General features: G+C 36.6%; 1 protein-coding gene across 3 annotated transcripts in view; it reads left to right on the plus strand.

Annotated features, from left to right (window-relative positions):
• SLC39A12 (solute carrier family 39 member 12) overlaps window positions 1–15,138 on the plus strand; it is a 57,357-nt gene that overhangs the window by 35,197 nt on the left and 7,022 nt on the right. For all 3 annotated transcript variants that reach the window (XM_037511494.1, XM_037511495.1, XM_037511497.1), the window contains 2 exons: window positions 1,133–1,291; window positions 2,820–3,007. In XM_037511494.1, the coding sequence (XP_037367391.1) occupies window positions 1,133–1,291; window positions 2,820–3,007 (347 nt within the window). The remainder of the gene's footprint in view (window positions 1–1,132; window positions 1,292–2,819; window positions 3,008–15,138) is intronic.

A 15,138-nucleotide genomic window follows, 5' to 3' on the forward strand; every position in this document is an offset into this window, starting at 1 on the left:
AAATTGAACCCGGGCCTCCCCGGTGGCGCAGCGGTTGAGCGCTGGGTTGCGAAGCTGCCCGCAGCCTCTGCAGCGCCGGTTCAATCCCCGGCTGCTCCCCGGCCACCGGAGGAGGGTCCCACATGGCGCGCAGACCTCTCCTGCCGCCCGCTGCTCCCCTCAGCAGTGTCCTTCGGTCCTTCTGCCTGCTCTGCCTTCCGCTCTGGCTCTGGTGAATTCTCTCACCCTCCCGCGCTTCTGACTGTACCCAGTGCTTGTATAAATAAATAAATAAATCTTTAAAAAAAAAAAAAGGAAAGAAAAATTGAACCCAATTGTGGTATAAATTATTTCATTAATTAAACCTATTATGATCTAAATTTTCATTGATTCTCTACTAATCAGATAATATGCTTTATATACTTGAATCCCACAAAACAGCTTTTCTTTTTTTTTTTTTTTTTTTGTTTACTAGTTAGTCTGAGACAGGAAGTTATTTTCGGAAAGATAAGACATTAAGTCATTGTCCCAAAGCTAACTTTAGGGCCAACAGAGTTGGTAGGAATTCTGTCATGTCACAGGAGACAGTCATTGAGGCATTTTGGGGTGGGGGTGGGTGGTCATTAGCACCAACCAGAAAGGGAAACTCAGTGGTCATGAAATAGCCAAATGTGCTCTTCTGCAGAATGACACTGGGGCCAGTCTGACTCAGAGGAGAGAGTTTGGAAAATAGGCTCCATTTTATTTTATGTGGAGTTATTTTAACTCCACAGGGATGTTCTTAAATTATTTTTAAATGCTTCACAAAAGACACACATGGAAAGGTCATCAGTGGTATTTTAGGAGGTTATAACAATATTATTTTTATTTTCTTTTTTGGCCTAGTGATACAAGGTGATATACTAGTGAGTGCCAGTGCATAATTTATCTCCTAGCAGTTGGACCCATTAGAAAACAGGACCATACATCCCTGCATATTGGTTACCTTATTTGAATTTCTGTTCCTGACTTATTTTGTAGGCTAACACAAAGTTGGGTTATAAATTTGAAGAAATTTAAGAATGTCAAGGGTGGATAGGAAAGTTGGTACTATTTGAGGGAATTCATGAGCCCTGATTTTTAATGCTTTTCTCATTTCTGTTTGGTTCTTTAGGCAAAACCATTAGCTTGTTAGCAATAATGGTACTGGTTGGAGACAGCCTACATAATTTCGCAGATGGCTTAGTGATAGGCACAGCTTTCTCATCTTCGTCTGAGTCGGGAGTGACCACAACTCTTGCTATTTTGTGTCATGAAATCCCACATGAAATGGGTAAGTCTGACAGTAGAATCACTGTTATTTGAGAAAGTCCTATTTGCAGATGTGGCTCACTGGGTTTCTTATTCCAGCATATGGTTGAAAGAGGAATGCTTTCTATTCACAATTTACTTTAACCATAAGAAGAGAGCTAGCAAAAAAAGGTCTCTACCTCAGGATACACTTCAATTAGACTCATTGCCCAAGGTCAGAAGAGACTCTATTTGAGTTCTGGAGACTTCTGTAGGGGAAAAAGTCATTCATAGAAACTTCTTTTTAAAGATCTTGGGCACAGGCTTTAAAATCTGCATATTAAATGTGGGAAAGACATTAAGAGGGGAACTTTACCCTTTATGTTAGCACACAGGCCAATGAGATATAATAACATTTAAATTCAAGCCAAACCATGGTTTCATCAAACTGATTTATACAAAATGTTTAAAGTCACGCATAAAATTGAAATGACAGGCGTATTTTAGCAGATGCACATAAGACTCTTTTTCTCGATAATCTTAATAGCCCTGTAATTCAAATCCTGCCTCCCAGGAACCAGGAAGAGATAGAATAGACCCTTCTGAAGCAGGCTCAAAAAGATTAGAGGTTGGCCCCCGGCACACTCATGTCCTGGTGAGAGGTCTTTTTGCTCTCTCACTCATTTTCCTATTTTCAGGCCTCTATTGCCCCTGGTCACCCCTTGTCCTCTATTATAAACTGCCTATTATTCAAAAACCTGGCACTGATTTATTATTGACCCATCCCTCTCAGACTGGTTTATCCAAAATTCTTCGTAAATCTATTAAAATGTACCTGGTCTGAGTGTGTCACCCTGTGATTCTGCTTGAAGCTACTATAATAATTCCACAGGGAATATGACAGTCTGTGGCAGGCCAGCAAAGAGGTTTTAAGACATGTTCATTATCCAGTGGAACTAGGAAATGGAGTCTACAGGTTCATTTTTGAATTTCAGCCTCTTCTAGATTCCCCAAACTAAGAAATAGAGATTCTCAGATAATGAGCCATTCTTTTGGAAGAAAGATACGGAGAAAAAGAAGTCATTTTTCTAAACTTATTAAGGCAGTAAAACATTTTCCAAAGGAAAAATTTAATTTCCTAATCAACCAGTATAATAATTTTTATATCTTGTTTTCGCTTTCCTCACAATGCTTCTAGTATAAATAAGAAAAGTCCTTATGATGTTTACTACCTCATTATTTTATCTGGCAAGAATTCAGGCAAAAAATGTTTAGAAAATCTAAGACAGCAAATGTTTTATTTTGCATTTATCTAAATTGAAAATGTCATAAAACATCAGGAACGAGAGTAGTAAAGAAATAGAACTCTTGAGATGTAACTACCTATAAGAGTATAACAAATTGCTTATGATTCCTAGAGAAATATAGGGAAGTGTTTTAGTAACCAATCATTCAACTTATTTATGAAATTCGTTTCAGTTGTTAAATTTTGAAACAACTTAATTGCACATTACTCTACCAAAGGCATCATCAGTTAAGTAATTATAATTTCTTTTTCCCTTAAATATCAGGAGACTTTGCTGTGCTCTTAAGTTCTGGACTCCCTATTAAGATTGCCATTCTGATGAATTTTATAAGTGCTCTAACTGCCTTCATTGGCCTGTACATTGGCCTCTCAGTATCAACTGATCCATGTGTGCAAAACTGGATCTTAACAGTTACTGCTGGAATGTTCTTATATTTATCCTTGGTGGAAATGGTAAGCTTGTGGCTTTTCTATTTTGTTTTTCCAAATGCTGAAAATGTAAAACAGAAAAAAAAAAAACAACCAGTAAAATAGAAGGGTAGGTGGGGAAAGAATAATGTTAACAATATAAAAGACCAAGGGAATATTCTATATAATCCCAAAAAGTAAGTTGAAAGCAGAAGAAACATATTTTAATATACACATAATATTGACATTCATTTAGTGCTTGAAAAAAGAATGAATAAAACTCATAATTTTTACAATTGTCAAAAAGTGATATAAAATTTATCCTGTTCTGGTTTTGCATCTATATGTGATACCTACACTTCCAATTAAAAAACTGAAAAGTTCTGCTAAACAGGCAACTATTTTATTCATACATTGAAAAATAGTTCAGCTGAATTTGGTATTAAATCAAAAAGCTATTTGACTTAATTAACAGTATTTTTAAAAATAATGATTTTACCTTTAGTTAAGTTTTTATTTCTGTACTGTCATGTCAGTGAAATGAAAAGGAATGTAGTAGTGGGTCTCTAAAACTGATTACATGATTATATGTATCCTGGAGTAGAGTGTAATAAGCAATCTTGTAGGTGATGTGAGGAACAGGACCTTTGGGACTGATATGGCAGCATCTAGCTATTGCTCTGGAAGTAAATAAAGAAACATGGTTTTTAATGGAAGAGTCTGGAAAGCAGGAACTTGTTCTGATACTAATAGAATGTCAGTGCATTTGGCAAGTAGACTTCAATAAGAGGATTCTCCAAGTAAAGAACAGTTTTAAAGTTGTGTAAATATTTCTGACTTTCTGGTTGTTTTCCTAATTCTCACGCATGAGATTCATAAAAATGAGGTAAACACCAGAATGTGTTTCCTTTTAAGTGTTGTTACACATTATTTATGATACTTAGGTAATTTCTTAATCTTGATAACAAAGAATAGTAAAATTAAGGCAAGTTTGGTTCCTGTTTTCTAAGCCCCATTCACCACCTAACCCAGGATTATCAATCCTGCAATTGTTCTAGTTTGAGAAATCTGGATTTCTAACCTTTCGTGGCTTCGAAAACACACTGTCACTCATCATTAAATGTTGTGAGCAACATATTTTAATAAAAAAGGTCTAGATATCAACTCACAAATTCACTCTTGAGCATCCTTATTTTTGAATATTTTGAAGTTCTTTTCTCTTTTTGAGTAGTTGGAGATGGTTGCTGTATTCTTTTAAGTCTTCTGTTTTTAACATATTCTGGTTCTCTCTTCATGTATGATGGATGTATCTGTACATAGTCAATAATTTTGTTAGGGAATCTACTCTCTCAAAATTGACCTGGAAATATTATCAAGAGCCATTTATCATGCAGAACCTTTAACTAAATATGTCCCTCAGTGCTAAATATTCCCCCCTCAGTGCTTCTCCTCTGGTCTTACAAGGGTAAGCAGTTGCTTATTAAAAAAAAAAAAAAAAAAGCAATGTGGGTGATATCCTATGAAGTTCCAACTAGGATAAATCTTGACCTTATTAGAAATTACTATTGACCAAGGAAAAACCAGCATCCTGGCAAAAATACAAGACAGAAAATAGTCTGAGTTTCCTGAGGCTACTTCCTATAATCCAGGTCGCCTGCTCTCACGGCCTTTTGAGTAACTTCTAAACAAATATGACTCTTTCACATAGCAGAAAGTTTAACTGTTGCTGTACACTGGGGCTGTGCCAAAGAAAATACGTTTTGGTTTTTTTTTTTTGTCATTTAAAGGGAAGAAAACAAGGTTTCATGACTGTAAAATGGCAAAGAAAATTAATGTCACCAACTGAAAAGGAATGGGGAATACTTTGCTGCACTGGTTATTTACTAAACCCTGGAAATTCACCAAGCACTTTCTAAGCGGGGTTAATGTGAAAGATTAGCTTTATTTTTGCTGCGCTTGTTTCAAAGACAGTGGGTGTGCTATTTCAAATTTCTGAAAAAACTAGGGGGAAAATGGGGCCATTAACAATGAATTCAACAAGGAAGTCTTTTCTAGGGAAATCTGCCAGTTTAAATTCTCCAAAATGGGATTGCCTTATCCAAGCACACTAACTCCCAGTTACATTGAATGACTTCTAAAGAAAGTTAAGAATGAATGCCACTCTGGGTGGCCAGAGGAAATTAATTCTCACTTATAAAGATCAGTACCTTAGTCTAGGTCTCCCAAACAGAGACTAAGACAAGGGTTTGTTTGAGATAATTCATTTGGGATTTAATCCCAGGGAATATGAATGAAAGTCAGGTGGAGTAAAATAGCATAGCATAAAAAGTCAACTAAAAAATGTTATTTTTATTAAGTGGACCACCTTGATGAAGGGTCCATCACATAAGATTCCTCAAGGAGGTTTAAGAAATGTGCCTTCGAACTGTTCATCAGGGGAATAAAAGAGGTGTTGTCCATGGGGTCCTGTCCCCATTGTTCATAGCTGGCACCACAAGCTTCAGGAGCACCCCCCTTACTTCCAAATTATGCATGCTTGAGTGCCAGTGGGTTCCCAGGTTGGTTGAATGCCATCACATCGGAGAAGAGCAGGACAAGAGAAAAAAGAGTGCAGGAGGAAAATAAGGGTTTGTGCAAAATTGACCAATGCCCTCTTAGAACTGGTCTCTGATGCACTGTTTGGGCTGAGAAATATGAAATAGCACACAAATGGGATTTTTTATTAATTGTTGACCCAGTCCATCACTTCAATAGGTTCATGTTCTCCTTTATTTATTTATTTATTTGTTTGTTTGTTTGTTTATTTATACAAGAACCGGGGTACAAGCCAGATGTGCAGGAGGGTGAGAAGAATCACTAGAGACAGAGCAAGGAACAGAACAGGCAGACTGACGAAATACACTGCTGAGGGGAGCAGTGGGTGAGACAGGAGAGGTTTGCTTGCCATGTGGGTTGCTCTGAGGCCAGTGGGGATTGAAACGGCATTGCAGAGGCTGTGGACAGCTTCACAGCACTGCGCTAAACTGCCTGCGCCACCAGGGAGGCCCTCTCCTATATTTTTAAGTCCCATCTATCCCAAAGTTCCTCCATGGTGGTCACTGGCCCCAAAATTCCATAAATATATACTAAAAATATAGTGGAACAAGCTCTAAACTCTGTTGGTCTTAAGGCCATATTTGGCTTTCATCATCTCTGTCCTCAGGCATCCAATCTCAATTGCCCTCTCCTCAGGCAGCTCTTTGATAGACCTGCATTTCTTTCCTGGCAGGGCAGCCCAGTTTTTCAGAGTGGTCTGCATTGTCCTTGTCAGGGCTGTGTTTCTGGTAGTTCTCTGTTCTGCATTTGTCACTAGGCTCACAAACAACCAAAAGATGCTCCACAGAATTGCTGGGTTCAGGCTATGTCCTTACTTACTGTATTGTCAAACAATAACTTACCTCCTCATGGCAACCAGTGACAACTACCCCTCCAGCATAGTCACTTTTTAAAAAAAAAAAATTATTTATACAAGCACTGGTGTATAGGCCAGAGGCATGGGAGGGTAAGAGAATCCACCGGAGACAGAGCTGGAAGCAGAACAGGCAGAAGGACTGAAAACACTGCTAAGAAGGGCAGCAGGCAATACAGGAGAGGTTTTCAGTGCCATGTGGGTATCTCCCTGGCCTGCTGGGGAAATCGAACTGGTGCTGGAGAGGCTGTGGACAGCTTCACAGTGCTGCGCTGTGCTCAATCCACTGTGTCACTGGGGAGGCCAGCGTAGTCACTTTTATTTCTAATGGCTAATTCATTGGTTTGAGTAGCTTAAATGATCAGGTGGTAGTCACAGTTTCAAGTTCAGTAAAAATATTCCCTAGTGCATTTTCCTTAAGAAGAGAGAACTGCAGTCTGACAATGCCAAACTTCACAGAAACCAGGAAGCACAAATTCCACAACTAGAAAAAACTGCCAATGATTGTATACCCATACTTTATGGTTTTCTTTTGGCTTCTACTTTTATTTCTACTATTTCCTTTCTTCTCACGTTGCATGCAATTTCTGTTTATTATCTTGCATTATGAGGAGAGATGACATATCATTGGTTTTAAATTTGTCTTCTTTACTAATATAATCATCTAACACTATATACTTCCCTGGTAGGCCTACTTTTCTGAATTCCAGGTAATTCAATATATTGTGTTTTCAGTACTCACCATTTTGGAATGTTTTGTCATTTCTCATGTAATTATTTTTTCTTTTTGATCCATACATAGCATAGAAGTATGTTGCCTAATTTCTCAAAGTTTTCTAAATATCTTTTACTTGTAGATTTTAAATTAAATTCCTTGATCTTCAGAGTATATACTTTACTCTATTTTCCTTTAGTTCTTTGAAATAGTTTGAGATGTGTTTCATGGACCAGCATATCATATGTTTTGGTGAATGTCCTCATGTGCATTTGAAAAGCAGGTAATTGAGGCAGTTTTTTGGGTACCGAGTTCTATGACTGTCAGATTGTTTGATGGTGTTGCTTATTTTCAAATTCTGTACCAGTGGATACTCCACTTATTCTGTTGATTAGTGAGGAACTATTGTTAAAATATAGACCTATGTTTATGGATTTGTCTAATTCTTTCTTAGTTTTATCAATTTTTATTGTGTTTGAAGCTCTGTTATTAGATGCATACATGTTTAATGTTGTTTTGTCTTCTTGGTGATAATACTTTTATCATGCCAAAAGATACCTCTCTATTTCTGGCAAAACTTGTCTTCAAGTCTCTTTGGCTGATGTTAATATTGTTAATGTAGTCCACGTGCTTTCCTGCTAGCTGTTTGCACAGAATACCTTTTCCATCTTTTAACTTCTGCCAGTCTATGGAAAATAGAAAGTGATAATAGTAAGTGGTAGGCCTTAATAGAGTATATGAAGTATCACGTAATACAAGGGCCTGATAGAATCATCAATCCTGTGGTATAACAGGTTGATCCATTTATCTTATCTACTGTGTCTATATCTTATTTATAACTGCATCTTTGTCATCTTTTTCATAGTTCCATGAACTATGAAATTCCCTCCCCACCAATGATATACATATCCTAATCTTTGGGACCTATGATTATGTTATCTTCTATGTCAAAAGGAACATTGCAGATGTGAGTAAAGTTTAGGACCTAGAGATGGGGAGATTATCCTGGATTATCTGGGTGGTCCCAATCTAATCAGATAAATCCTTAAAAGTGGAAAGTCTTTACCAGCTGGTCACAGAAAGGGGTGCAATAAATAGAAGGCAGGTCAGTGCTATTGGCTGTTGTTGATTTGAAGATGGAGGGAGGGGTGCAGGAACCCAATAGTGTAGGAAGTCTCTGGAAGCTGGAAAGAGCAAAGAAACAAATTCAACATGAAAACATCTAGAATGCAGAGCAACCATGCCAACATATCAGTTTGGCCCAGTGAGTCTTGTGCCAGACCTCAGATTGACAGAACTATGAGATAACATATTGTTTTAAGTCATCACATTTAATCCTTGCACCACAAACTTTGTTTTGATATGCTTAGTGACAGAGGCAGCTTTGCAAGAGGATTTCATTCTCCAAATAAGAAAATTCTCAGAAATGAAAGTCTAGCATTCTCATTTCTACCTTCTTTAAAATTTATAGAATTTCTCAAAAGGAAGCAAAAGACAAGCTCTGGAAGTATTATTTTTCAGCTGTTTATATATTAGAAAGACTTTATTTCTAATGAATATAGTTTATAATTTAAAGAATAAATTCTTTTTTAAAAGCAGTACAGGTTATGCCAAGGAAAGTTTTATTTTGGAACTACACCAAGTTTCAAACATTTTGGTTTTCCCCCCGAAGCCTTTACATCCTTCAAGACTGCTTCCATAGCAACAAGCACATAGAAATCCTAAGAGACTATGGCTATGGATACAATGAGAGTGTTACTAGAACTGAGGGAACTGGACTTCTGCCCAGATCCAATACCTTAATAGCAACCAGGCTGGTAGAGGAGGAGCTGTCACTCAGAGAGACAGAAGGAAGTAGAGTGGAGAAGGAAGTATCTCAACAAGTGATGCCCACACAAAACAAATCTTAGGTTCCCTATCCACTATCCTATGTCAAAATGAATCAGTTGAGAATATAGCCTCCTCCTTCTGCCAGTCTTCTTCTTATATAATTTTCTGGATCTCTTCCCCCTAGACTCTATATTATATATTGTTATGAAAATTCTCTTCAATACTGTTACTGATATTCCTTAGATCTTGATTTCACTTCTACAGTAATGGGGTGAAGATGAGGGGGACACAAGATTGAGGAGAAGTCTTTTAGCACAATATACTTATCTCCTTGTAGTAACATCAGACTTTAGCTTGGAGCATTTTCCAAGTTTTGGATAATTTTCCTTATGAGAAAGGCATGGTAAAGAGTATTTTTAAATTGAACTTAGGGGGCCTCCCTGGTGGCACAAGCGGTTGAATGCAGCTTGGTGAAGCTGTCTGCAGCCGCTGCAGCACAGGTTCGATCTCCACCAGCAGTGGAGATACCCACATGGCACGGCAGATCTCTTCTGTCTCACCCGCTGCTCCCCTCAGCAGTGTATTTCATCTGTCTACCTGTTCTGTTCCCACTCTGTCTCTGGTGAATCCTCTCACCCTCCCGCACATCTGCCCTGTACCCCGGATCTTGTATAGATAAATAAATCTTAAAAAAAAATAAATTGAACTTAGGATCTTCTGCTTTTAAAATATACTTAAACACAAAAATAAAATCCAGTATTAAACCTAGTGAACGAATAAGGTAATCGGTAGTCCAGATAATAATTCTCAAAATTATTTTAGTTCAGTAAAAGTAACAGTTTCAAGACAGTAAATTGAGTGAAAAGAATATAAATTGACCACAAAACAGCTGTATTTGCAACTAGGTAGTTCTTTTCCCTTAGTCATGATAAAGATTATTATTATAAAGAAAATAACCATAAAATTAAGCTAAAGTAGAATCTTACACTTTTACATTCCCTCCTCCCCATCATTCTTTGTCTTCCAATATATTGAGTTTGATTGAATCTCAGAGAAATCTAGATAACTTCAATGCAATTCAGCCATCTATAATTACCAAGTCATTTCTGATCAATCCATTTTCCATCCAAAACACTAGTAAGCTATCCTTTTCTTGAAATTTGGCAATACCTAGGTATAATGTTCTTTAAACAATAGCCATCCAAAGAAAGGGGATATTTTGTTTGAAAAGGACATATAAAATAACTTTGAGATACATATTTGCTTCAACAAATATTGTACTTGAAATCAATGAGTGCAACTGACATTTAAATACCCTTTTTCTGTGAAAAAATGACAAGTATTTAAAAACCATTTCAGGCAGCAAAATTAATATAATTCAACATTCACAATTTTTGCTTCACAAAAGAAGAAGTATGAATCATTCTTACTAGCAATTTTGAAAGATTTCTATTCTTTCTCTAAAAATCCGTCAAATTCTTAGATATTTTCTGCTGAGAAAATAATTAATAGATTTAACTTTGATGAATGCTGAGTTCTATAATTTAAAAAAGTCAGCCACCAGAAATGTTTGTATTTTTCTGCTCCTTGTGTTTCTTTTTTTCTAGCTATCCTCACAAACCATGAGCACATACACATACAAATGTATCCTCCAACATAATTCGTTTCTCAGGAAAATACAAAAGCCGGCTAATGGGTCTCTTTTGTGAGCTATAAAACTAAGAATTTGTCCCCTAAGAAAAAAATGGAGAAGTGAATTATTAAATACAAGTAACATTAAATACAAGTAACATTTTGTCTTTCCTATTTGTGTATAACAATGATGTGATCTTAGTCTTGTAATTCAGTTTTCAAAAGAGAATTTTTTTTTTAATCTTCTGCTCAAACTGCTTCATGAATTCCTTTGGGAAGATACCATTGGAAAATTAGAAGCCTTATAAATCCTTTATTTGAATATTCAGCAAATAAGATATTAATGGTAATTTTTCAAAATAACCTTGAACAAACCTTCAAGTTCGGTGATCCCAGATTCACTGATCACTCTGATCCTTGCCTTTTTGATTGAGACAAAAAATTACAAGAAGGAGTTGTTTAATAAACAGAGCTACTAATTTTTAAAGACCTAAATTCAAAAGAGATACTTCGTCAATTGAATAACACTCCCAGATTTAGAATGCTGTTGAGTCAACATAGTCTATCAATAATCAAATGACGCTAAAATTGAACACATTCTAATGTGCCCCTTAGAAGAGTATTAAAAGCAATAATTGATACAATATTTGTCAAAAGTATTCCAGAGCGAATTTTCATTTCCCAGAATATTACCAAAATAAATCTAACAAGACCTTCCTCAGATTTTGTAGCTCTGAAAATCTTAATTTGCATATAGAAAACTTTCCCCAGCCAGGTTCAACAAGAGGGACAGAAGGGTTTCTTAAGTGTATGGAGAATCTAGACTTCCCTCCATTTTTGTCACAGTATGTCATCACAAAGAAATTCAAAGTGGTCCACAGTGTACATTGTCAAAAGAAGGATTTCTGATCCTCCAGAAATAGATTTTGTATGGCTATTAAAGAAGCATAAAGACAGGAGGTGTTCATAGTCTTAATTTGGACTGCTATCAAGGCAACTAAACATAGACTGAATGACTTAAACAGCAAACATTTATTCTCACCATTTAAGATGCTGAAAAGTCCAAGATCAAGGTACTGCAGATTCAGCATCCTGGATTGTTGATGGCTACCTCCCATTGTAGCCACACAAAGTGGAACATGGAGTGAAGCAAGCACTCCCAGGATTTTTAATTATAGGCACTGACACCCCTAACAAGGGATCTTGACTTCAAGAGCTCATCGAATACTAATTAACTCCGACTTCTGAATACCATCATCAGGGAAAGTGTTTCAACATACGAATTTTGGGGAGACACCTTTAATCCATAGCATTGTTGCTCTGGGACTTTAAGATCTAAAGGTAATCCGATATTTTATGTTTCTTAACACAAAGTGATGACAATGAATTTTTACTAGGCAGGTTTGTGAAAAACTGCCAAACTCTCTTCCAAAGTTACTGACTACCATTTTATGTTCCCATCGGCAATGAATTAGATTTCTTGTTGCTCCCCATCCCCATCATCATGTAGTTCTGTCAATTTTTAGGTTTTGGGCATTCTAATAGGTGTATATTATTATTTATTCTGTTTTAATCTGATTTGTATTTCTCTGATAACATAGAATGTGGACTATCTTTTCATATGCCTACTTACCATCTGCAGATCTTTTGCCAGTTTTAAAAATTGGGTTTGTTTTCCTATTGTTGAGTTTCAAGAGTTCTTTGTCATTTTGGATATCATTTCTTTATCAGATATGTCCCAAACTTTATTTTTCTGAGAATTAATTTTTCCTTCATTTTTAAAGAACAATTTGGGGGTACAGAATTCTAGGTTGCTTTTTTCTCTCTCAAAACTTTATTTCACTTTATTTTCTTTTTGCTTGCATACTTTCTTTTTTTTTTTTTTTTTTTAATAATAAATTTTATTGTTGTATTCCCCATACAATTGCAGCCCCCCCATTCTGACCCCAATCCCTCCCCTCCCGCCCCCACCCCCCTAAAAGTGTCTCTGGTTCATAGTTTTTTGTTGATTTTGATTTTCACTTTCTTATAGTTATTCGTTTTCCTGGTCCCTTATTTAAGTTTTCTAGATTCCTGCTATGAGTGAGACCATCCGGTATTTTTTCTTTTTTTTTGGCTTATTTCGCTGAGCATGATCCCTTCCAGCGCCATCCATGTTGCTGCAAATTGCATGTGTTTATCTTTTTTGAATGCTGAGTAATATTCCATGGTATATATGTACCACATCTTCTTGATCCAGTCATCTATTTTTGGGCATTTGGGTTGTTTCCAAAGCTTAGCTATTGTAAACAGTGCTGCTATAAACATAGGGGTGCAGGTGTTCTTTGGAATTGATGTTTCTGTGTCCTTTGGGTAAATACCTAGGAGTGGAATTGCTGGATCATATGGAAGCTCTATGTTTAGTAGGTCCAGAAATCTCCACACAGCTTTCCACAGTGGTTGGACCAGTTTGCACTCCCACCAACAGTGTAGAAGAGTTCCTTTTTCTCCACACCCTCGCCAGCATTTGTTGTTGCTAGTTTTTTTAATATGTGCCATTCTCACTGGTGTAAGATGGTATCTCATGGTAGTTTTGATTTGCTTGCATACTTTCTAAGGAAAATTCATGTTATGGTTATCCCCTTGATAGACTTTAGGTAAGCTTGTTTTTTGCCCCTTCTGGCTTCTTTAAGATTTTTTAGTCTCTGATTTTCTGAAGTTTGAGAGTAATATGTCTATGTGTAAGGGGGCGGGGTGGCATTTATTCTGCTATATTTTTCTCTGAGCTTCCTAGATCTGTGGTTTGGTGTCAGAAAAAAAATTGGGAGAAATTTTGTTGTTATTGCTTCAAATATTGCTTCTCTTTCAATCACTTTCTTTTTCTGGTATTCAAATTACACATATTTTATGCATTTCAAAATCCCATGGTTCTTGGATATTGTATTATATATTTTTTCAGCCTTTTTTCTCTTTGTTTTGAGTTTAGACCATTTCTATTGTCATATCCTCAAGCTCAGAGTTTTCCTCCGCTGTGTCCAGTTTACTGAGGTGCACGTCAGAGGCATTCCTCAATTCTATTAGTGTTTTCGATCTCTAACATGTCTTCTTGATTCTTTCCTGGAGTTTCTATCTTATATTATCGATCTATTATTGCATATATTGTCTACTTTTCCCATTAAAGCCCTTAGCATATTAATCAGAGCTTTTGAAATTCCTGGTCTGATGTCAGCCTTCCTATTATATTTGACTCTGGATCTGATGCTTGTTCATTCTCTCCAAAGTGTATTTTTTGCCTTAGTCTTCCTTATTATTTTTATTGAGAAGATGATACAATGTACTGGGTAAAAGGAACTGTGGTAAGTAGGTCTTTTGTAATACAGTAGTAAGTGTGGGGTGGGGAAGTGTTCTCTAGCCCTATGATTAGGCGGGACCTTTTGGTGAACCAGTGCCCCAAGACTGTGAACTTGACCCTTCACCCCTTCAGTAAGTAAAATGGCTGGAGGGGAAAAGAGTTGAATCTTTCCCTTCTCCCAGGAAGGCTAGACTTTCAGCAAACCCCAGCAGGTTGGATACTGATAAAATAGTTTCTCCTGCAGGCAAACTTTATTAAGAACAACAGATGCCATATTTTATTTTATTTTTTTAAATTTTATTATTATTATTAGTTTTTTCATAATAAATTTTATTTTTATATTCCCCATACAATTGCAACAGAATGCCATATTTTAAATGGGTCTTTTTACCTTCCCTCTGCCATGAGGATGAAGGGATTTTTTTCAAAATTCACTGAGAATTTGGTAGGGTTCTTGGTGGTAGAATTCACAAAGGTGAGGGGGGCACTATGAGTTTTAAACTCTTAGGCCTGTCTACATTGAATTGCTTGCAATTCATCAATTACAGATCAGATTTTCCGACCCCAGCCTGGGTTCCCACAGAGTTTTCTGATTGTAGGTTTTCTGCTCTGGTAAGTTGTGGTTCTCTGTATTGGACTGAGTTTCTTGTCAATATTTGGACCAACAGTTTGTTTTGTGACCTCACTTCTCTATCGTATTTAAAAGAAGTTGTTGATTTTTTAGTGTTTAGATTTTACTTATTGTTAAGACAAACTGGAGACTTCTAATCTCCTTAGGCCGCACACCAGAAATTAGAAGTCTTTGATATGCAACTTCAGTATTCAAGCTTATGGTTTGCACATGCAAATCATTGCAGATTTACAAGCCAAATGGTGATTTTTTCCTAACAAGTTTCCATTTTTGTTCTTAGATATTGCTCTTCTGCAAAGTTATAATGAAGCCATTTACAAATGTGACAGAGTTAGACCAGCTAATATCCTTAGAGATATTAGGCATAATTATGAGTCCTACTAAGTTCCTGAGGTTTTCTTTTTTACTCCTCTTCATATTTCCTTTTTTTTTAAAGATTTATTTATTTTTTATTTATGCATTCAAGAGCTGGGTTGTAGTCCAGAGGTGCAGGGGCAAGAGAATTCTCCAGAGACAGAGTGGGGAGCAGGGCAGGCAGACTGACCGAAATACACTGCTAAGGGGAGCAGCAGATGAGAGAGGAGAGGTC

Source organism: Talpa occidentalis, unplaced genomic scaffold, assembly GCF_014898055.3.
Source record: "Talpa occidentalis isolate TD23 unplaced genomic scaffold, MPIMG_talOcc4v2.1 talOcc4.14, whole genome shotgun sequence".
Classification (NCBI taxonomy): Eukaryota; Metazoa; Chordata; class Mammalia; order Eulipotyphla; family Talpidae; genus Talpa; species Talpa occidentalis.